Source organism: Mustela putorius, unplaced genomic scaffold (genome assembly GCF_011764305.1).
Source record: "Mustela putorius furo isolate JIRA1106 unplaced genomic scaffold, ASM1176430v1.1 tig00000580_pilon_pilon_pilon, whole genome shotgun sequence".
Taxonomy (NCBI): Eukaryota; Metazoa; Chordata; class Mammalia; order Carnivora; family Mustelidae; genus Mustela; species Mustela putorius.
The window spans coordinates 9,828,205-9,853,130 of record NW_025421423.1 but is presented as its reverse complement, the minus strand read 5'-3'; the positions used below and the strand labels follow the sequence as shown (position 1 = coordinate 9,853,130).

Sequence of the window (24,926 nt, the reverse complement as noted above, 5' to 3'; positions counted from 1 at the left end):
ACTTATCTACTCTTACGGACTTTAAATACAATCTATACACCTATATTTCCAACCAAACCAGTCCTTTGAATTACAAATTTATTCAACTATCTTTCACCTTCTTCATCTGGCTGTCAAATAAGCATCTCAAACTTAACATGTATGAAAAACAAAAAACTCCAGATCTTTAACCATCCCTCAAGCTTACTTCTCCTAGTCTTCCCCATCTCAGTAAACAGCAACTTCCCTTTTCCAATTATCTAAGCCCAAAATACTAAAGTTATCCCTCATTCTTTTCTGTATTTTATACCCAATATCTAGCCCATACACTAATTCTGATAGCTCTACTTTCCACTTTTCATGAACTCTACCACCAGTTCCCTTATCCAAGACATCATTCTCTTGTGTAAATTACTAGAACAGCCTTTTAACTGGTCTGTGTTAGCCCTTGATCCAATAGTCTATTCTCAAGAGAGCATTCACTACTACTGTTTTTTTTTAAGTCAGATCATGTCACATATCAGCTCAAATCTTTCCTATGGCTCCCAATTTCACTTGGAATAAAAGCAAAAGTTCTCTATTGCCAAATTCATCTCTTTGCTATTCTTAAAACTGCCAGGCATGTTCCTGCCTCAAGACTTCTGTGCTTCCTTTGGTCTCTAGGTATCCACATAGCTCATCCTTTTCTAGATATCCACATAGATTCCACACAGCTCATCTTTTCCAAATAGGCTGTTTCCTCTATTTGTAATGCCCTTCCCATCCTTCTTTACCCGGAAAACTTATACTCATAAAGCTTATATTCATAAAAACCAACTCAAAATTTATTCAATATTTCGTCCATTAAATATTCAACCATAACTTCCCTAAGTAGGTTATTCAGCTGTTTTTTGTTCCCTATAAACTTTGAAATTACCTAAGCTTGAAGGATCAAGGATAAGGACATAGGAAGATCCAGTTCTATAGGGGCCTGAAAATTACACAATTTTGGTGGTCCTATTTAAGAAAAGGAATGCAAAAATATCTTCTGCAAATGTCACCAAAATATATAGCTTTATAACATACTCCTAAGGCCCCTTCAAGGGCCTTTGGAAGTTTGCAGTTGAAATTTCATTTGTCTGAATGGTTAATCTATCTCTGGTGAGGAACAGTTACTGGCACCCAGTGGTTACACTGTAACTGTTTCGAAGGAATGCAGTCCCTATGGAGCAATGATCCTAGAAAGAGAGAACCAAGAGAATAACCTGGCCCCTCTTTCCTCCTGGTCTCCACCCTTTGGGTGATGTTTCCCATTGGCTGACCTCGGCTAGAAAAGGCAAGGAATTCAGCTAATGCAGTCCATACAGGTTACCTCCTGAAGCCCAGACTGCAGGGAAGACAGGATCTTGAGTAGAAAAGACTATCTACCATACCATGGTAAGAAATTAGGATCTTATTCCATAGGTATGCTATGAGAATACGTGGATCACATCTTAAGAAAAATAACTGTGACAGCTGTACAAAAGAGGGTTACAAAAGCTAAAGACTAAAGAACAGAAGAGTTCTTAAACTATAACTAGTAAAGTAGGCAGAACAGGGTTTATGAAGTATGCTTTGAAGAAGTAACATATTATACTGTCGTTTGCTTGTGTGTCTCTTTATAGGTTTCTTTCTTTATTTCTTTTTTTTTTTTAAATAAGATTTATTTATCTTAGAAAGAGCCAGCAAGCAGGGGGCAGAGGGAGAGGGAGAGAGAGAATCTCAAGCAGACTCTGTGCTGAGTGCAAAGCTAGACATAGGACCCTGAGATTATGACCTAAGATTATGACTCCATTTGTGACTTCCTATACAGCAAGGATTACAGCTTAGTACTATAACTTAGTACTCTCACAGCTTAGTACTGTGCTGGTCACATAGTAAGCACTCAATGAACACTTGAGAAATAAATGGCTGAATGTTCTAAAAGAAATATTATATAAAATCAGGAGTTTTAAAAAAATTTTTAAAGCCTAAAGATAGTCCTGTAGGAATGTAGATTAAAAATTATGTGAAGTGAATTAATAAATGGAAAGATGGAATCAGATACCAAAAAGCAGGGTAGAAAAAGTCTGGTGGCTATTGAACTCCACTGATAAATGAGTCAAATTAAGATATGCCATTAAGTATTTGGGATATAGGAGGTGAATATTTAAGGAAAAATCCTTTCATTTTTTCAAAGGCAGTATACAACAACCAGTTGCTTGCAGAAACCAAAAACCAGAATTGTTAACCTAGCATGATTATTACTCCTGCCTATAAAAAAATCAAACAGTCAGACTTAAAAACCTGATCTTTTTCAACTGTTTATAAATTTGCAATCTGGGGCATAAGTCTGTGTATGCCTTAGTAAGTGTATGCCTCCAGCTCAGGTCATGATTCTGGAATTCTGGGTTGGAGCCCCTGGGTCAGGCTCCCTGCTCAACAGGGGGCTTCCTTCTCCCTCTCCCTCTCCCTCCACCTGCCACACCCCCTGCTTGTGTTCTCTCTCTCTGTCAAATAAATAAAGTCTTTACAAAAATTAATTTGCAATCCTAAGGATCAGAAACACGAACCATGGTAAATTTACCAACCCTCTAGGCAACTTTCCCCTCTGTATCTCAGTGCCTTTCCTTCCACTAGATGCAGTGTTCTTTTACTTACTCCCAAGTCACTGAAGTTCTTACTGTTAAGACTCATAAATGTGATCTGAGACACTAGAAAAGCTTTGTTTATTAAGAAGACAAAGTGTTTGGCTAAAACACCTAAAAGTCTCAAGTCTGGGAATACATGGAAGTACTGTTTAAATATCCCTCAATTCTAATGGAAGAAATTCTTCCACATTTCTCCTGAACGATGGTGGTAATTGGAGGTGGGTGGGTACAGGAAAGAATAAGAAGAGAGGAAGAACAGTATTTATCAAAGTTCATCATACTACATCAGATTATCAGATGGAATACTCTTCCTCAAGAAATGACCCATATATTATCCTTCAGAGCATAGCCAATAGTCAAAGAAGATTTTTTTACAATCATGTTTCTTTTTTTTTTTAAGATTTTTTTTTTAATTTATTTATTTGACAGAGAGAGAGATCACAAGTAGGCAGAGAGAGAGAGAGGAGGAAGAAGGCTCCCCGCTGAGCAGAGAGCCCGATGCGGGACTCGATCCCAGGACCCTGAGATCATGACCCGAGCCAAAGGCAGCGGCTTAACCACTGAGCCACCCAGGCGCCCTACAATCATGTTTCTTTCATGATTTTAGCAAGCAACTGACCAAAATATTTTAAAAACCTTTGTCACACATGATCTAAAATGGCTACCAGATTAATTTCCATGTCTAATAATGGCACATGAAATTGTTCACTGTGAATGAATATTGCCGAATTTGAAATCCAAACTCCCCTTTCCACTCCCTCCTGGCCTTCTAACCAAACACACAGAGGTCACTACATATAATGCAAATAAAGACATCCTAGCACAGAACCCTGTAAGTGGCTTTCCAGGTAATAAGAATAGCTGAATACTGCAGGCACAGGTGTTGCTTATGGTTCTAAGTTAAGAACATCACTAAGGTTTGGCTCACTCAATGCTTTATACAAACACTGTCCGTTAGCTTTGTCTTCCTTCCACTGAGGCAGCAATACTCTACAATTTTCTACTGTGACCCATAATACCTTAAAGCCATCTCATTTCATATCTTATCAGTGCTACAGTATTTTGTTTTAACATATTCCTAGAAGACTCTATGAGTGAAGATGTAAGTTTTAGGACCTGAACTTGGCAATCTTTAGCAAGAAGCTTAAGATATCTGGGCCCCAGATAACTTACTTATGAAAAAATGATAAGTGTAGGCTCGTGAGAAGCCTATAATAATTAAATATAATTTCACTTATTGAACAGCAATGTAAACTTTAAAAGGACTAGAATGTGTAAACTACTAACAACTACCATCTATTGAGCATCTACCATATATAAAACACTAAGTGAGATGCATTTCATACATTATCTCAACCAGCAATGGTGCTATTAGGCCCATTTAAAGAAACTGAGGCTCAAAAAAGTTAGGTGACTTTGCAGTAAGCAACAACCAAATGAGGATTTGAACTCGGGACTATGTGGGCCTTGAACTCAAGAATTAATGCTCTTGCCTCCTCCATCAAATTATAAGTTCCTTGAGAGCAGGACCTGTGTTCTATTTATCTCTGTATTCCTGTAAAGTAGCCTGTATGAAACAAGTAATCAATAAACACAGACTGAATGAACACACAGAATTATAATCACAGTCCTGGTTGGTGTAGGAAAGAAACAAGGAACAACTGACATTCCCAAGTGGGTCCTACAGACACCCCTTCCTTTGTGATGCAAACTGTCAGCCAATTACTTGAAAACTGGAGCTCAAAGAAAATGCTCACAAGGTCATCACACAAGAGTTTGTGTTTCAAAGATCTAGAGAGTTGTTTTTTGCAATGTGATGAGTCAAATCCACCCATGTATGGAGTTGTAGCCAACACAAGAGCTATATTAAATCCTTCTCTTTAATGCTGACAAGTAACTAGATAATTCAGACCTCATTGAGAAAAATCTTGAAAGGTTAAATTTGTCTAACCAGCTAGGGCCAAAAGGAATTCTGTGGTGAAGCCCTAGAAATGATCAAAAGTAGATCTCCTTAACCCTAAGATAGCAATAACCCTTCTTCCCTAACCAATGATAAGAGTATTCTCTCCTGAAAAAAGCCTGAAAAGCTTTGCAGTCCTGGACATTTACTGCTGCAGGAATTCACTACTACAAGTGGACTGTGATCACAGATAAAACCAACTTTTCATTCCTGTCCTAGCTTTAATACATAATCTCAAATGTCCTTCTAAATTGCCTTGAAGTTCAAACATGACCTAAAAATCATGGTTTTTCCACTGATGCTGCTGACCTATAAGTGAGGGCTGATCACGGCTACCATTCTGTAATCTCCTGCTAACAAATCAAACTAATTTAACTGAACTAGAAATCATTTTATTTGCATGAATTTTCTTTATCTAAGATTGAGTATATGAGAATGTTGAACAAATGAGAAATGCAATTCAGGTACAATCAGTAAACAACGTTTATAAAACTGAGTTCTCTTCCTGTGTCACAAGAAACTATACTAGAATACTCAAGATCCATCTGTATTTCCCTAAAGTTTAAGTGAGATCTTGAAGTTAAATAAAAAGCTAAAAGGGTAAATATTTTCAACAAAATTGAAAAAAATTTACAAGTTGGGAGCTTCAGGGGCACCTGGATGGCTCAGTCAGTTAAGCATCTGCCTTCCGCTCAGGTCATAATCTTAGGATCCGGAGATGGAGTCCTGCATCAGACTCCCTGCTTGGCAGGGAGTCTGCTTCTCTCCCACCCCTGCTTGTTCTCTCTCTTTTTCTCTCTCTAATAAATGAATAAATCTTAAAAAAAAAAAAAAAAAAAGTTGGGAGCTTCAGTATCTATTACTCTAACTACACCTACTATTTTTAAATAAAGCATTTTTTCCCTGTTGGCATAAACTGCTTGTATTCCTTACAGATTGTATTTTATCTTCACACTAATAACATGCAAGAAGCGTCCATACTTCCAGTAGCATCCGTCCCCAATAAATAAATGGAAGAAAGAAACCATTTCTCATTGCTTCTATCACCCTGTCAAAATGCCTGGTGAGGGACGCCTGGATGGCTCAGTTGGTTAAGCAGCTGCCTTCGGCTCAGGTCATGATCCCAGCGTCCTGCTTCTCCCTCTGCCTCTGCCTGCCATTCTGTCTGCCTGTGCTTGCTCTCTCCCCCTCTCTCTGATAAATAAATAAAATCTTTAAAAAAAAAATGCCTGGCGAATGGGGACTTTCAAATAAAATTTTTGAGATAATAAAGTTTAAAACTTCATTTTATAGAATGCAAAATTACTGTCTAGGAATAGTTTAATATAATTGCCGTACTTTTAATAAAAGTAACCTCTGATATTTCAGAACTTAGATATTATCATTTCTACCTATTATTAATAGTGAACTTAAAAAGCAAGAACTCTAGTACAAATAATAGAAATTTTCAAATTTAACAATATACAGATTTAGTGAACTTTATTTAATTTTATGCCTTATTTTGTTTAATTAATGAATATGGGGCTTATTACTAAAGAAGTTTGTATGTCATGGACACAATATAACAAATACAACTTTTGATTATAAAATTGAAGATAATTAATAAAAATAATAGCTCATGGGGTGCCTGGGTGGTTCAGTCGGTTGGGCGTCCAACTCCTGGTTTTGGCTCAGGTCATGATCTCAGGGTCCTGGGATCAAGCCCCATGTCAGGCTCTGCGCTCAGCAGGTCTGGTTGAGGATTCTCTCTCTCTCTCCCTTTGTCCCTCCCCTTGCTGGTGTTCTCTCAAATAAATAAACAAATAAACCTTTGAGAAATAGCTCATAGACAAACCATAAGAGACTCTTAACTATAGAGAACAAACTGAAGGTTGATAGAGGGAGGTGGCTGGGGGATGGGCTAGATGGATGATGGGTTTTAAGGAGGGCACTTGTTTTGATGAGCACTGGGTGTTATATATAAGTAATGAATCACTAAATGCTATTCCTGAAACCAGTAATACACTATATGATAACTAGCTATAATTTAAATTAAAACTTGAAACAAAATGAACGAATCAATGAATGAACGAATCAATGAATGAAAGACATTACTTGAAAAAAAAAAATAAACCTTGTATTAGGTGACATCTTTCCTTAAAAAAAAAAAAAGCCCACCCTGCAAAAAGCCCATATTTCCTGATTTGTATGTGACATGCACTGTTCCAAATGTTTTACATGCATTCATTTGTTTAAGCTTCACAAGTCTACAAGGTGGTACTGTTATCTTCCCTGTATTATAGATGAGGAAACAGCATTTAGAAGTAATTTGCCCAAGATCCCACAGCTAATAAACAGTATAGATAGGTTTAATCCCAGGCTTGAGTTTGTGCTTTTGACAAGTAAAGCTATAATACATTCAGGGGAAGGGGTCAGGATAGTAGTTATTTGTAGGAATTTAATGTATAATTAAGATGGGATTTCTAAGTTAATGAAGGGAATTCAAAAAGTGATATCGGAGCAAATTGTTAACCATCTGGGAAAAACTTAAAGTTAGATATCTAATTCATACCTTATCCTAAAGTAAATTCTATGTAGTTAAAAAAAATATATAAATAATTTTTGATGAAAATACAGGTGAATATTTCCAGTCTTGGGCTACTTATGACATAAAAACCAGATCCCCTAAAGAAGAAAGCTGTCTAACCAAAAAATTAAATACAAATGTACTGGGAGAGTTATACATGAATATAAAGTTAAAAGGCAAATTAATAAACCAGGAAAATGTTTGAGATATATATGATAAAGGTATATTATCCTTAAAACAACATCGAACACACCACCAGAAAAATATGCAGATGGAAATACAAAGAAATAAGGACAAAAATGAACTAAAAAGAAGCAATAAGCATATGGAAAGATGTTTAGCCCCATTAGTAATCAAATAAATGACCACTACTAGAGTTTAATATTAGGAACAAGATTTTTGGGGTAGACTCCCTATGTTTAAATTCTATCTCCCTCATTTAATAATTATGTGACATTGGGTGCCTGGGTGGATCAGTTAAGTGTCGAACTCCTGATTTTGGCTCAGGTCATGATCTCAGGGTTATGAGATCGAGCTCCAAATCAGGCTCCACACTGGGCAGGGAGGCTGCTTAGGATTCTCTCTCTCCTTTTCCTTCTGCCCCTGCACCTGCTTATTCTCTCTCTCTCTAAAAAGAAATTAATAGTTATGTGATATTGGACAAATTAATAAATCTCAACAAACCTCAGTTTTTTTCTCTGGGAAAACCGAAAGCACAAGATATACTCAATTTGTTGTTATAAGAATTAAATGTATGTGAAATGCTTAGCACAATGCCAAGCATATAAGCAACAAAAAGATGTTAGCTGCTGTGGCAGATACTGTGTAAGCTGACCTGACACCCACTTTCACACTTTTTTTCTTCAATCTCTATTACGAAGTGTGGAAAAGCTAAATAACAAGAACAACACGGTAGTAAAACCTTGCTCTCCCAGATTATTTTATATCTGGAAATCTGCTGGCTAATGTCACAAAAGTAGAAGCCTTCTAGAATGCAATATTTCTTCTTCCAGCCTTGTCTCGCACAAGGAAAATGTCAAGAGAAGTTTAGAAGCTCTGAACTTAAAGGTAGAAAATACAAATACCCCTCTATTTGTTTAAGCTACTATTAGTCATCCAAAGCATCTCTAACTAATACAGATGCCATTACTGTCATTACTATTGCTATTATTTCCATATTTGGAAAGGGTACAGGAAATCAGGCACACTACTCATCCTTACGGAATATAACCCTGCGATATGTGACAAAACCTAATACATGCATATGAGATCCAGAAATTCCACTCTAGGACGTTCTCCTAAGAAAATAATCAGAAAGGGATAAGAGATGTCACACACAGACATTCATTGGATAAACACCCAAGATAGCTGGTAGCCTCAGTATTTGTCAATTTTTTAAAAAATAATTAAGCCTGGAAAGAATGGAGTAAAGTATAGACTGTCAGCCCTGGATATTAGAAATTGGGTGATTTGTGTAGGTAAGTTACCTAACATCTCTGTTATTTGGTTTTCTCATCTGTACAATGACATCCAGCAATCCACATAACAATGCTTCATAATTAACTTGACCAATCTTAAAGCCTAATACACATTACTTTCTGTCAGATCTGCAAGTCAGCCAGGCAGCTACACCTTGGTCTGCTTCATACATTCCATCCAGGGCCCAGACTGGAGGGGCAGAATCTACCCAGGGCACATTCCTCTCCTGGTAGGTCAGGGTTGAACAAAGGGGAAGTCACATAATAGCCCCTCTGAAATTTCTGCATATGTCTGTTACATTCCACCAGCCAAAGTAAGTCCGTGGTCAAGGTCAACTAGGGCAGAGAAGTATCCTCCCCTAGAATGGGAGGGAGAAGTACACTGTACTAAAATAAACTAATTTTGGTATTTTATCAAAATTATTTATTATTCAGTTCTTTCCAATAAGGGATGATGTGTTTAGAAGAGTAACAATTTTTATATAACTGTATCAGAAAAAAATTTCAATAGATTAAACATTACCAAAACTTGGCATCTTTGAATAGCATGTTATTACAGTAACATTTAACTGCAATGGTGAATTGTTTGCCACACTTCACAAAGATGAGAATCTCAGTAGGAACTATTTCTGCAAGAATCTGAAAAACTGAGATTATTTTTATGTACTGAACTAGGGAGCTAGGTTAGGAAAATATACAGTTAAAATGAAGCCTAATGATGAGAAAAGAGAAAAAATATTACCTTTGCTGATAAATAGTGCTTGTAGTAGTACAACTGAAACAGCAGAAATGCAGAACTTGCCAAAGTTAAAAGCGCCAAAATCACGTTCTTATTGATTCTGCTCATTAGTCTGCAGTGCTCACTTGGTTGTCTTTTGAGAGTAACCGTGTTCGTTTCATCTTTTTTGGATAAGAAGACACTCTTTTTTTTCTGTAAACAAAAAAGATATTTCTAAAGAAACAAAAACCTACTTTCAATTTTTCACCTCTAATAACCAGCACCACAACAAAGAAAGTTACCTAAAGTTCTACAGAACATTCGTTGATTTGCTAATTTCCTCTCCTAAATAAACAGATACAAGACCAAATATGAAAGAACAAAAATATTTATCATGGCATTCTACAAACAACAACTGCAAATAATAAACATAAATGGGATATCTGTAAAACCTGACCAACAGAGATCTGGGGACTTTACCTAGTTTCTGATTCAGTAGCTGTGGTATGGGGCACTTCTGACAAGTGGCCATGCCTTGCTGATGTTGCTGACCACATGAAGAACCACTTCCATAGAAGAAATTGAGAAAACTTCTGGTCAAGAAACTTCCTCTGTATGATAGCTTTTTGTTTTTTGTGATCTAGGATATAGTCAGTCTTGATAAGTATCCCATATATGTTTTCAGTTTTTTGCCAATGTAAATAATGTGCAAAGATAAAAAATTTTACTCTTTCATCTTTGGCTGCATCTGACTATTTAGGATAAGAAATTTAAAACAGTTCTACTTCTTTGAACCTCCTATGCACTATTTGATTTTGGTTAAACATATTATATTTAGTCTTCAAGTGTTCATCTTTATTCCTTTAAATATACTAACATCTCTATAACTTGATGTCTAAACTTTTTATCCTTTGTTCTCCAGCTGAATAAGAAGAGGAAATCAGCAAAGTTGTACTTACCCTCCTGCTTTTTCTCCTCCTTCAATCTGGACTTTTTTAAGTTATTTCTACCATGTTATAGTTCTATCATATTCTGTTACTACAAATCTCACAACTATTTTGCTGTATCTTCCCTGTCAATCCTTTTGCTGAATCATCTCTGTTGATCTACTGAATGGCTGATATTCATCTCCTTGCAGTTAATCAAAAAACTTACAGATACTATTTACCTTGAGTTCTTACATTGTTCAAATAAACTAGTCAGCTGATAGTTGGACTGAGATGATACTTTCTTTCCCCTGATGACTTGTAGGCTTTGTACTACTGTTCTATAATGCTAAATATTCCCTTCATGGTATCTGATCCTTCCCCTAGGTCTCCCCTACAGGTAAATTAACCTTTTTAATGGGATGAACAGAGAATGCATTCCTTACCTCTGAAATCCAATTTTTTAAAAACTAGGCCACATAATGATGTTGATGACTGTATAGTTGACACTTGAACAACATGGGTTTGAATTATATGGATCCACTTATACATAGATTTTTTATAGTACAGTACTATAAATTCATTTTCTCTTCCTTATGGTATTCTTAATAACATTTTCTTCTCTCTAGCTTACCTTATAGTAAAAATACAGTATATAATACATTTGGCATATGTGTTAGCCAACTGTTTATGTTATCAATAAGACTTCTGGTCAATGGTAGGCTATCAGTTGTTTAAGATTTTTAGGGAGTCAAAAGTTAACGCAAAGATTTTCAACTGCATGGGGGGGGTGGTCGGTATCCCTAATCCGCACACTGTTCAAGGGTTAATGTACACTGATTTTTCTTTATTACCTGCCTTTTTGATCTGTAGAACTAAGATTTCTTTAGTAGGAAGTTTCTTAAGTTAGACGTTTCAATATTTCCAGAACAAAACTGAGCATTCGTTTTATCTCTTTTCATTCTCATTTCACTTTGTTCAACTTTCAAAAGCCTATTGTCATGCCCCTTACTGACTTTTCAACAGTGTTAATTCTCCCTTTTGCTTCCAAGATGGCCATTTACTTCTCTGATTTCATTTTTCTTCCTTTTCTTTCTTGAGCTCTGCCAGAATATGATTTATCATCTCCTGTTGACTTACTATTTCTCCCTGACCAATAAACCTTGTCTATTATTTTAAAGAAGTGATTGTTTCATTAAATTTGTTAGGCCAATACAGTTTCCTCATGTTTCTCATGTCACTTGTTTTTCTGTTTCTTTTTTCCTTTTTCTCACAGCATTTTTGTGTAGATACTGTGCTTGTTTCCTTTTTATTATTTACCCATGAATGATGTGAACTCTACTAGGATCAGTTATTTGCAAGAGGATTGTGGAAGGAAGAAGCAGGCTTGGTTCTAGACTAAAAGGTAGTCACTGATGTACAAGAAAGCATTTTACGACAGAGTGTTTTGTGCCTGTGTGTGTGAGAGAAAAGAGACAAAGAGAATGTGTCTGAGAACAAATGAGATAAAGTTATTTAGCCATGACTTCTTGCTTCACCAAGAAAGTGTCTTCTGCAAAGACAGTTTATCTCTGTTTTCTCCTTTGCTCTTCCTTTCCAGGCAGTTCATGCAGCCAAACAATCCAAGGAAGCTCTCACTGCCCTCCTATCCATCCTGATCCCACTGTAAACAGATCTCTCTCACGTTGCTCTAAGCTCTGAGATCTCTTCCTACTAGTTCCCTCTTTTAATCTCTTCCTGCTTACATTGGACAGCATTTCTCAAATATTTTGGTTTGGGGTTACAGGATTTCTGGTCTCATCAAAGACGTAATCTCTGTGTCTCGTTCTCCTTGTTGTTTCAGGGTAATTTCAGATAGAAGAGGGAACCAATGTCTCTACTCTGCCATCTTAAAAATCAAAAGTCTTGGCTTAGTTTTAAAACAAGACTAATGAGCTTCCAGAGCCAAAGTCTACATGAAGCAAACATGGTATTATATAAAGTCAACAAACTACTTAAGACAAATGATACCAACACTAATATGAATAATCCATTTGATGTACAGATAATGTACAGAGCAAAAACAAATGAGTAAATCACGATCATGTTGTTTCCTCAAACTATAAAAACTAGCAACACATATAAAATAACATTGATGATGACATCAGTTTTTGCTGTCAGCTAAAATCTGCTAAAATAAAACAAATACTCTGATAAAAGTAACTCACAAGATAATAAGGAGAATATCCTTCACTTTCAATATTTCAGTGCAGTTTCTTGTAGTTATATTAAATAGTGCACCAACATATTGTATACTGATTCCTATGTAATTTTCTAAAGTGGTATTCAGAGTGTGCCATAACTGAGACTCTTCTATGCCTGAATAAACAGAAAGAAAGCATAAAAGGCCTATATATACTACTACAGCATGTTTCTAACCTATAATTAATTCTTTTTTTTTTTTAAAGATTTTATTTATTTATTTGACAGAGAGAAATCACATGTAGATGGAGAGGCAGGCAGAGAGAGAGAGAGGGAAGCAGGCTCTCCGCTGAGCAGAGAGCCCGATGCGGGACTCGATCCCAGGACCCTGAGATCATGACCTGAGCCGAAGGCAGCGGCTTAACCCACTGAGCCACCCAGGCGCCCCTAACCTATAATTAATTCTTAACATAAACCTCCAACACATATAATCAATCACTTAATTCTACTGTTATCAAGATGATATCTAATTAACTTTATTATTTTCTATAAATGCCAAGGCAATTCAATTGTAAAGGAGGAGTATTCAAAACATTCCTTTTGGGGTGCCTGGGTGGCTCAGTGGTTTAAGCCACTGCCTTCGGCTTGGGTCATGATCTCAGGGTCCTAGGATCAAACCCCGCATCAGGCTCTCTGCTCAGCGGGGAGCCTGCTTCCCCGTCTCTCTCTGCCTGCCTCTCTGCCTACTTGTGATCTCTGTCAAATAAATAAATAAAATCTTTAAGAAAAAAAAAAACCCTCCTTTTTGCTAACATGATCTCTTTATTAGAAATGTTTACCACTTTAAAATGAAAAATATGATACGTATAAGAGAGGCCAAGGCTTATTGAATGTACCTCTAAAATATCTCTGGCATCAACTTCCTCTTCTCTCTTCACTGTAACTCTAACTTAGACTCTAATTGTATCTAATGTCGCAATTTCAAATGAACCCCCAGTCTCCACTTTCTACCTACCCATAACCTCACTTACACAGTAACAAATCCACCAAGTTGCTGACAGATGAATCAAGATATGCCACGATAACTATTTTTCAATGACTCTCTACCACCTACAAATAAAGTTCTAATTCCAAACGAGAATTCACAATCCGACTGAATACAAGCAAATTCTGTAGGCTTCTCCCACTTCATACACCCTGAAATTTTTGCCCAAGAATCCCTAGAATACATACCACACTTTTCTGCCTCTGCTTTTGCTCATTCCCTCTTGCATGAAATGCTCTCATCCATTTCCATAAACCTAGCTCAACACCTCTTTTTATAACTCTTCTCAAGTAACCCTTGTATAAAGTCTCTCATGCCCTTCTGAGTCAAAATTAATCTCTCCTATCTCTAAATCCCTAGTTTTACCTTCCTTCTTGGGAATATTTACTATTTGATAAGTAAGATAGTTTCCTATTTTCTAAGACTTTAGAGATGAACAGAAGTTCTCAGAAGAACGGTGGTGTTGATGGTGATGGAAGGTGTGATGTATCTACAGAACAGCATGGGAAGTTTTTTCCAAAATGTAAACCTCATTCCTTACCACCCCACATCTAGTTTGTGATAGACTCTATTAGAAGCAAATATGGAGGCAATGTAAACGGTGTTATTGCTATGAAGGCGTAGGCACAAGTTCCTATGGGAGCACAAGGAGGGGCTTTTACTACCTTCCACTTTGGATTATACTTATTAGTACAGATGAATCATTCCCCTCACCAGCCTAAAACTGACTGAATTAAGAAATAACACATATGCGTAGTATACTAATACTTTGCATAATACTCAAGTACACAAAATTATTTTTAAAAGTTTTTATTTTAAGAAGTTCTCTGTCCTGCAGGAACTTTTATGTTAAAACAAAACATGAAATATGAAAAAGTGATTTTTTATTAGAATTTAAAGACCATACTTTGTTATAATCCTGAAGAAGAAACACTTAAAAATATCATATGGGGAAATATAGCATAGAAGCAAAATAAAAACATTCTTTGTGTATACATTTCTTTTTGTATGTGATATTTTACCTATCATAATAAAAGCTCTGGGGAGGATAAGTAATGTATTTTTTTACTTATACTTAGGGAAACCTTCCTAAAAAAGACAGGATATCATGTCTAATGAAAAAGAGATGAGTATTGTAGAGTTAATAAATTAAAATGAGGGGAAAATAAAGGCAAAAGACAGTAAATGTTTTCAGAAAAATATATAATGCAGAGGCACCTGGGTGGCTCAGTGGGTTAAGCCTCTGCCTTCGGCTCGGGTCATGACCTCAGGGTCCTGGGATGGAGCCCCGCATCAGGCTCTCTGTTCAACAGGGAGCCTGCTTCCCCTCCTCTCTCTCTGCCTGTCTCTCTGCCTACTTGTGATCTCTGTCTGTCAAATAAATAAAATCTTTAAAAAAAAAAAAAAAGAAAAATATATAATGCAGACACTAAGGGGAGTTAGGAGGTTTAAGTAACTCAAGGTTCTTCAAGATCTAATGCAAATATGAGAAGGTTAATGTAAGTATGGTATAGTATAGCAAAGTATGTGGCTCAGATGACAAGGAAGCTTGCCATCCCTAGTGCCATAACCTGAGAATGGGCAATAAAAGGATTGGGTAGATCTGCTTCCCAACGGACTTTTAATGGGTTATGGGTGTCAGAGCTATCAATCCTCTGTCTTTGGGCCTGGGGTAGCCAGAGCCCAAAACTGGCCATCTCCAGCCAAGAATAAACACCTTCTTATATCCTTTATTATCATTTTCACTATGTGTCAAGACATGAAACAGTTTGGAAAAAATGGGTGGTAGATCAAAGCCACACACAAATGTGAAGGGAAATACAAAGGATGGGAAATTCAAGACAAATGCTCGGGCTCTCTCTATAGCCACAAGCAGTATTTCGTGTTCTTTCAGCTTCCCATTTGCCCATTTTACATTATTTGTTTTTTTGCAGGTAATGGCAATGAAAGACTCTGACACCTGGCTTACCCGACATCCCATGAACACCACCACCACCACTCCTTTGAGAATCATTTGTGTAAGGATCTGTCTGAAAGAATGTCTAAGTGCCTGGTTTTTTTATTCCTGCCTTCTGGATCATTTCTCTTGACATGAGAGGCCCTCCAACAAGAAATGTCAGCCTTGACACTTAATTTAGGTTCACAGATGATGTGTGTTAGCCTGTTCCCCTCAATGCTGCTAGGTCGCAACTTACTTAGGGACATGAGGGAAAGGAGAGAGAGGCATTGTTGGTATGAATCAGAAAGAACTGAAATTCAAATATGGCTTGCCCTGCAAAATAAAACAGACTAACCCACAGAGAAGAGAACAGTGTAATTAGGCAAAGGCACAATTAGAGAGCTGAGGCAGAATTTTAGAAAGCTCAAAGAGAAAATGCTTCTGCAAATGTATTCAAGGTAAGACATGAAAAAAAAAAATCAACATTTCCAGCTGCTATAAGTAAAAAAAGGCCCAGTAGTAGTAGATGCTACTCATCTTCCCTAAATACTGCCAGTCTTTCTTGCTGTTCATTTCCTTTTCTTTCACAGCTAACTTCTTAATAGTTATCAGTAGCCTGGGAGTTAGGTTAGACTGCACAGAGTTAAGAATTCTCTTTATCTGCTTACTACTCATTTACTTCTTAACCTTTTGCAATATAACCTCTAATTCAACATGCTGACACGTGGGATTAAAAAAAATAGTCGATCTGATACTCCAGAAAAATTGCAAATATATAGTGACTTTTTTTTTTTTTTTAAAGATTTTATTTATTTACTTGAGAGAGAGACAGTGAGAGAGAGCATGAATGAGGAGAAGGTCAGAGAGAGAAGCAGCTCCCATGGAGCTGGGAGTCCGATGCGGGACTCGATCCCGGGACTCCAGGATCATGACCTGAGCCGAAGGCAGTCGTCCAACCAACTGAGCCACCCAGGCGTCCCTATAGTGACTCTTTTCTAAATGACTAGGGAATGATAAGGTTCTGCATAGAGTGTCTGAAATGAAAAACCTAGATAAAAAAAGTCTAGCTGAGGGGTGCCTGGATGGCTCAGTGAGTTAAAGCCTCTGCCTTTGGCTCAGATCATGATCCCAGGGTCCTAGGATCAAGCCCTGCATAGGGTTCTCTGTTCAGCAGGGAGCCTGCCCCCCACCCCCGCCCCCGCTATGCCTGCCTCTCTGCCTGCTTGTGATCTCTGTCAAATAAATAAATAAAATCTTAAAAAAAAAAAAAAAAGACTAGCTGAGAAAGGAAGAGAAGATAGGAGGGGATATTACAAGGGCAAAGTAAAAAGGTGAAGGAAATGGTGTTAATATGCCTACGATTCTCTGCTGGATATAAAATCCAGATGGATGTTCTCTTTACATTCTCTTGCTTTTTTTTTTTTTTTTTTAAAGATTTTTATTTATTTGACAGAGAGAGAGAGAGAGAGAGATAACAAGCAGGCAGAGGGGCAGGCAGAGAGAGAGAGGGGGAAGCAGGCTCCTCGTTGAGCAGAGGGCCTGATGTGGGGCTCGATCCCAGGACCCTGAGATATGACCTGAGCTGAAGGCAGAGGCTTAACCCACTGAGCCACTCAGGCACCCCTTCTCTTGCTCTTAATCATTTTATTAGGGATACTTCCCTAATCTACTGGCTAATTATGACTTATAAATATTCTAGCTGACTGCTGGCTATTTCTTCTCGAACATACCACTACCACCTAAAGCGAATCACTGTCCACCTTCACACTAGATTTCCTCCACAACTTGACCATCTATTTTATTAACAGTATCCCTATATTCTCAATTACTTATGTTCAAAACAAAATAGTTTTTGTGGTTGTAACTCTTCATCTAATGAGTCAACAAACTGTGTATCCTTCTCAGTACCTCTAAAAGCTATCATTTCTTTTCCATTTGCATATAGTTAGCCTCGTTTAAAGGCCTTATTACCTCTGTCTAGATAGAAAGCCTCCTCAAAATACCCATCTTAGGGATCAAAGTCAAATTATTTCTAGCATACCTCTTTATGTCACTTCCACTGCTTTAAGACCTTCTATGGCTTATTCTGTACTATTCTTTTATACGAATCTGCTGATACAGTGCCATCTCACCTGGGTGCCTTCACCTATGCTATTGCTTCTATCTACAATGCTTTCTCCTCCCCACCCCCCTGCCCCTCTCACTGTCTACTGAGTAGTTAAGAGTAGAGGCTCAAACACAGACTGCTCTCTTCAAATCCTGCTCTGACACTTGCAACCCGTAGGACTTTGGGAAGGTTACTTAACATCTTTGTGCCCCTGTCTTCAGAGTGCATCTATAAATTGTACTTGACGCAAAAGGCTCTTCTGAGGATTGAACACATCAATTCATGTAAAGCACTGAACAGCATCTAGAACATCAGAGTGTACGGTAATGCCAGCAATAATTAATAATAGTCATCTTAAAGCTCTACTAATAATTTCCTTTGCTCACACAATTAAAGTCCTCCTCTCTCATATTCCCACACCACTGTATATCTGTACTATTTTTAGTACAGATTTAGTCTTAAATTACAGTCCCTTGAGACAGGAGGCTATCATTCATGTTTTTTATCCCATGGTTTTCTTCTGTGTTTCAAACTCTTCCACAATAGAATCTAAGCACAAACACAGATTTTAAAAGCAACCTTTTACAGAAGAGAAGAGTTCTGTGTGGCCAGGAGAGTACAAGAGAATGAGATGAGAGATGAATGCAAGCAGGTGCAGGTGAAGAGTGACAGCCAGAGTTTACGACAGAGGTCAGTTTGCCGTGCTACCTCGTTCATTCATCCTTCCATTAACTTCACAGATATTGCTGAACCCGATGTACTAGACACCGGGCAAGCTGCTAGCAGTTCCCTGTCACAAGACTATGTATCACATAGACAAAAGATTATGGTTATTTCAAAGGCAGTGGAAACTTGAGAAACCAAGGAATTTTTTTTTTCGACCCAACCATTATTTATATAGGCTATTCCTTGAGGTCATTTAGAGTTACTTTAGTTAGCGTACACTCCAGAGTAATAACAGTGGTTGTCTTTGGGTTGGGTGGAGTGAAGGTATTTTTTTCTGTTTATCCTATGTAAACATCAATTGATTTTCAAATATTAAAATTTTTTTTAACTTTTAAAAGTTTCCTTTCAGGGGCGCCTGGGTGGCTCAGTGGTTAAGCCGCTGCCTTCGGCTCAGGTCATGATCTCGGGGTCCTGGGATCGAGTCCCGCATCGGGCTCTCTGCTCAGCAGGGAGCCTGCTTCCTCCTCTCTCTCTCTCTCTGCCTGCCTCTCTGCCTACTTGTGATTTCTCTCTGTCGAATAAATAAATAAAATCTTTAATAAAAAAAAAAATAATAAAAAAAAATAAAAGTTTCCTTTCATTTTGTGTCAATTAACAAGTACTCATTGACTACAGCTTACATGTTATAAGCTTTAATTATGTTAATCTCTTCCCATTTTTTGAGAAAAAAACTTGTTAAACCAAGTTATTTTTAATTGAGTCTTCCCCTCAAGAATGCAAGTACTTGGGGCACCTGGGTGGCTCAGTGGGTTAAAGCCTCTGCCTTTGGCTCAGGTCATGATCCCAGGGTCCTGGGATTGAGCCCCACATCAGGCTCTTTGCTCAACAGGGAGCCTGCTTCCACCTCTCTCTGTCTGCCTCTCTGCCTACTTGTGATCACTGTCTGTCAAATAAATAGATAAAATCTTAAAAAAAAAAAAAAAGAATGCAAGTACTTGATTGGTTGGTTAACATGTGGATATTGAGCTTAGTAAAATTATATAACTAACAGAATCAAACACAGGGCTCAGAATGTATTCAGTACTTAAAACAATATATAAAAACTTACTGATTTAGAATCTACATTTTACACAAATCAAAACCACAGTAAGATACCACCTCACACCAGTCAGAATGGCTACAATTAACAAGTCAGAAAATGACAGGTGATGGAGAGGATGGAGAAAGGGGAACCCTCCTACACTGTTGGTGGGAATGCAAGCGGGTACAGTCACTCTGGAAAACAGCATGGAGGTTCCTCAAAAAGTTGAAAATAGAGCTGCTCTACGACCCAGCAATCACACTACTGGGTATTTACCCTAAAGATACAAACGTAGTGGTCTGAAGGGGCACGTGCACCCGAATGTTTATAGCAGCAATGTCCACAACAGCTAACTATAGAAAGAACCTAGATGTTCATCAACAGATGAATGGATAAAGAAGATGTGATTGATATATATATATATACACACACATATATATTTATACATATACATATGTACATATATATTTATTTTTATATATTTATTATTTTTATACTATTTTATAATATTATTTATTTATATGCATATATATGTGTGTATGTATACATATATATATGGTTACTATGCAGCCATCAAAAAGAAAAACAAAATCTTGCCACTTGCAATGATGTGGATGGAACTAGAGGGTATCATGCTAAGTGAAATAAATCAGAGAATTATCATATGATCTCTCTGATATGAGGAATTTGAGAGGCAGGGCAGGGGGTTGTGTGGGAAGGGAGGGAAAAAATTAAAATAGATGGGACCGTGGAGGGACACAAACCATAAGAGACTCTTAATCTCAGGAAACAAACTGAGGGTTGCTGGAGGGGCGGGGGTGGGAGGGATGGAATGACTGGGAGACGGGATGTTGAGGAGGGTATGTGCTATGGTGAGCACTGTGAATTGTGCAAGACTGATGATTCACAGACCTGTACCCCTAAAGCAAATAATACATTATATGTTAATTTAAAAAAAAAAGGAATCTACATTTTAACAAGATCCTCAGGCGATTCCTATGTATGATTAAATCTGAAAAGCACTGACCTAGAAGCTAAGACCCTTACAAACAGGAATAATAGGAACAATATCACATCTGCCTTGTTCATCAGTACTTCCTTAGGACCCAGCAGTGCCTGAAACACATAAATATTTGTTGAATAAATATGTAAATGATATTACTTCTGAGTAGACAATTAGACAGTGGAGATTATATTTATTTATTTTCTGCCAGAGTTCCTAGAAAAGGGTGCTTAGTATTTGCTGCAATACTGTCAAATTATTTTAATAAAATGTTGGCCTAAACAATCTACAAAGGCTACGTGTAATCTTTTCTAAAACGAGTCCTTGCTCATTGCTCTGAGAGCCGTGTGTCTCCTTCAGTCATTTTTCTAGCCTCCCATCTTTTTTTTATTATGTTACATTAGTCACCAAACAGTACATCATTAGGTTTTGATGTAGTGTTCTATGATTCATTGTTTGCATATAACATCCAGTGCTCCACGCAATCCATGCGCTCCTTAATACCCATCACCAGGATCACCCATCCCCCACCACCCTCCCTTCTAAAACCCTCAGTTTGTTTCCTGGAGTCTGTAGTCTCTCATGGTTCATCTCCCACTTCGATTTCTCCTCCTTCATTTTTCCCTTCTTCTAATGTCCTCCATGCTATTCCTTATGCTCCACAAATAAATGAAACCAAATGAAAACTGACTTTGTTTGATTTATTTCACTCAGCATAATCTCTCCCAGTCCCATCCATGTTGATGCAAAAGTTGGGGATTCATCCCTTCTGGTGGCTGTGTAATATTCCACTGTGTATATGGACCATATCTCCTTTGTCCATTTGTCTGCTGAAAGGCATCTTGGCTCTTTCCACATTTTTCTAGCCTCCTACCTATGGGCACATCCTCTAGTTACTCTAGAATCTATCCCTCAAAGCAAATATTTCAAGATTTTTAACTGCAACCTCTGAGAGAAAACTTACTTTTTAAGTTCCAGTCTATGAGCTCCATCTGCCTGTATTTCCACCTCTATTTCCTACACCTCAGATTCAGTATGTTCAAAAGTAACAATTCTATTCTCCATCAACCATCTCCCTCCCCTATTTCAGAGAGGTTGCTCTCCATTCTTAGACTCAAGTTTTATAGGTCTTAGAGGAGAGAGACCACCTTGTCCAACAATATCATCTTACAGAGACCAGGTTCTAGAAGAATTAAATGACAGCCCAAGAGGCTAATTATTGGCAATATCCAGATACAATCCGAATCACCATACTGCCAAAACATCATTACATGCTGGATTTCTGATAAAATGCTCATTTTTGTCAACGACACTTAAATTCAGTTTTTCAAAACCCAAGTTCTAAATATCATGTAGATCCAAGAAATCAAGTCCTGTATATTGCTGACATGTCTCTTGTTCCTTTTTCTTCCTTTTCAGACATACTGCACTTTCTTTCCACTCGGGGTTCCTTTGATATCCAGTGCCATCCTTCCCAAGTCCTCTATATCCTTGAAACCTACCACCAGAAACGGACTCTAAAATATGAAAGCCTCAGGGCTCCTGGGTCTCTCAATCAGCTAAACACCCAACTCTTGGTTTGGGCTCAAGTCATGATCTCAGCTCATGAGATCAACCCCCGAGCACCTCCACTGGCTCCACCTCAGTGCAGAGTACGCTTTGGATTGTTTCCCTCCCCTATGACCCTCCCCCATCCTCTAAAATAAAATATATAAATAAGTAAAATATGAATGCCTCTTCTTGCCTTTTCTATTTTTATCCAAGGTGTTCAACCGAGATGGTTCCTGATGATTCAAACCCTCAAGCCCTATCCATCCCCAGAGTATCCCAATCTTTTCTACAAGGCTTCTCTCTTTTCCCAATCTCTCTCTTTTTTTTTTTTTTAAGATTTTATTTATTTATTTGTCAGAGAGAGAGCCCAAGAAGACAGAGTGACATTCAGAGGCAGAGGCAGAGAGAGAGAAGCAGGCTCCCCCCTGAACAAGGGGCCTGATGTGGGGCTCGATCCCCAAACCCTGGGATCATAACCTGAGCAAAGGCAGCAGCCCAACCAAATAAGCCACCCAGGACCCTTCTTTCCCAATTTTTTTTTTTTAAGATTTTATTTGTTTGTCAGAGAGAGAGAAAGCGCACAAGTAGTCAGAGTGGCAGACAGAGACGGAGAGTGAAGTAGGCTCCCTGCCGAGCAAGGAGCCAGGTGCAGAACTTGATCCCAGGATCCTGGGATCAGGACCTGAGCAGAAGGCAGCAGCTTAACCGACTGAGCCACACAGGTGTCCCTCTTTTCCCAATTCTTAATGCAATGCTCCATCACTCATTTTGAGCCATGTTCATAGGCTGTTCATCTGTTCATAGGCTGATCTTTATTCTCTGGAAATCTGCTATCTTCAAAAGTAGAAAGAATCTGGTATCATGAAGGTCCTCTTTTACATCTGAGAAAACCAAGGCCCTGAGAAAAGTGACTTGCCTCATGTTACCTGAGAAATTGATGGTGATGAATTCTGAACACAGTTCTCACTCCTATTCAAAGCTTCTAACAACCACCTCTACGCATACCGACATCCCCCAACTGACAGTGCAAACAAAAGGCAGACATCAAAGCCATATGAAACTTTAGCATGGCTAGCAACGTCCATCTGTTATGAGGCACAAAAAGGGGTTGCTTCAGTAAATAGTCCTCCAAATGAACTAAAAGTTGAACCCACGGGGAAAGCATCAGAATGAGCGAAGGTTAATTAAATTATTCCTCACTATACATCTGTTGTAGTTCTCCACTGCCCGAAGAACCGAACACTCAACAGAGCATCAAGGTCCTTCCCGGTGGAGACCCAACGTCAGCTGCCGGCGCATTCCTAGCCTTCACTTCTCTACGTAGACCCATTCCTCCAGCCATTATGCTAATATGCACGCGGTGCTGCCCAAACCCGGTCGTTCCTTTCATGATTTTGCACGCTTGCACACACTGGTCCTACAATATGCAGTGCTCTCCACCCTCCCAACCGCCACCCCGGTGCCTGTCCTCTCGCAAATCCTGAGATGGCTCTCACGACCCTGCTCAAACATCACTACCCCAAGCAAAGTCCTATGAGGGTCTCGATCGCCCTCCAAAACTGAACTTGTCCCAGGATGCGGATTTTACTTGCTGACACAACCAGGAGCGTGGGAAGGACCGCCCCAGTGGTGAACTGACTCACTGAGTGCCCTCACGCCCCGCCGCCCGCAGCGCGCTCAGCCTCTGGCCCGCCTCGGTCCTGGGGAGGGGGGGGCGGAGGAAGTAGGTGCCCAGAATGCTGGGGGATGCCCGGTGAGGGGACCCGAGAGCCACCGGAGATGCCTGTCTGAAGGTACCCTCTCATCCCCCGCAACCAAAAGGAACCTTCTACCCCTTACCTCACCCAAGAGAGGCGGCAACTCCGCTTTACGGCAATCACAGCAACTGCTGCAAAAGGTGCCGTCAAGTGCAGAGCCGCGGTGGTTCTGGTTGCTGTCGGGGACGATCACGTTTAACTGACTGGGACCCCTACGTGGCCGGGCGTCCGGCCGCTTCTTCGCCGTCCGAAATTTACGGATCCCTGCGGATTTCCTAGCTTTCCAAAGTCCTTTCGTCGCTTGCCGACGTAACAACTGCAGTATCGCACTGAGGCGACAGGAGATTTCAGGAAGGGGAGCGAGAATTGGAGAGGCGCCACCTGAACCGTGTTTCTTAAAGAGTGTGAATTTAAAATATGGGATGCCTGTGAAAAACGTGAATGTCAGATAAACCACGAATAGTTTTTTAGTGCGTGTGCCACGCAGAGAGATTCAGAATAACTCCCTGAATTCTGTTTAGGGTACACCCATCAGATGGGGGGGGGGGGGGAACGGATGATGTAGAGGGAATTAGCAGCTGCATTTAATATTGCTCGTGAGGTTGAGGTGCATGACATCCAAGCTCCAGAGGACCATTTTACCCCGATTTTCGTCTGGAAATAAACACGCATACAGTTCCGGCCCTGGCTTTTTGGATCCACAGTGTCACCCAAAGGATTGTTAAGCATCGGATATGTATCCATTTTGACGTGAATATTGAAAACTATAAAGCACTAAATACTGTAATTTTAAGTTGTTTCTACAAAAATTACTATTAGGCCATAGTAAAGACTAAAAATACTCCTTTTGTATATTTGAGCTTTCTAAACTTTGTTTTTTGGGAACAGTATATAATGAAACATTTCTTGTTATGTTTTTCCTTCTAGAAACTTTCTGTGTACATACAAGCTTATTTGGTAGAAGTCCTCTTATGACTTAGAACTAGTTCTATAGACTTAGAAGTAGTACTTGGTAGATCAATCAAAAAACGTAACACCCAAAGGAAGGAAGTTATCAAGGATTAAAGGGATCATTGGGACACGGGTGCTAACTTGACACACCTAAGATGAGAAAATTTGAGCACCAAAATGAGTAACTTACTGATTGAAACATTAGATACATAAAAATTCTTGACTTCATAATAATTCGTTAAAAATGAAACACACTAGTCATGATTGAAGGTTGCCAGGGCATCCAATCACTATTCTAAAACTTGATCAAGAGAAAAACATCAAGCATTTATCCTTTCTTGCATGAACTGCATTTCAGTGTAGCCAACAT

At 38.6% G+C, this 24,926-nt stretch overlaps 1 protein-coding gene across 5 annotated transcripts in view; it reads right to left on the bottom strand.

The window, feature by feature from the left end:
- FKTN (fukutin) overlaps positions 1–23,805 on the bottom strand; it is a 66,875-nt gene extending 43,070 nt beyond the window's left edge. For 3 of the 5 annotated variants that reach the window (XR_006607194.1, XM_004747741.3, XM_045081652.1), the window contains exons 1-2: positions 23,688–23,805; positions 9,374–9,562 (exon numbers count right to left, since the gene is read on the bottom strand). Coding sequence is in view for 4 of the 5 variants with exons in the window: in XM_004747741.3 (XP_004747798.1) it covers positions 9,374–9,478 (105 nt within the window). In the remaining variant the exon portion in view is untranslated. Of the gene's footprint in view, positions 1–9,373; positions 9,563–12,482; positions 12,559–23,687 lie in introns of those variants that run through there. The other 2 variants (XM_004747742.3, XM_045081651.1) reach the window with 2 other exon arrangements.
- Between the last annotated feature and the right edge of the window lie 1,121 nt (positions 23,806–24,926).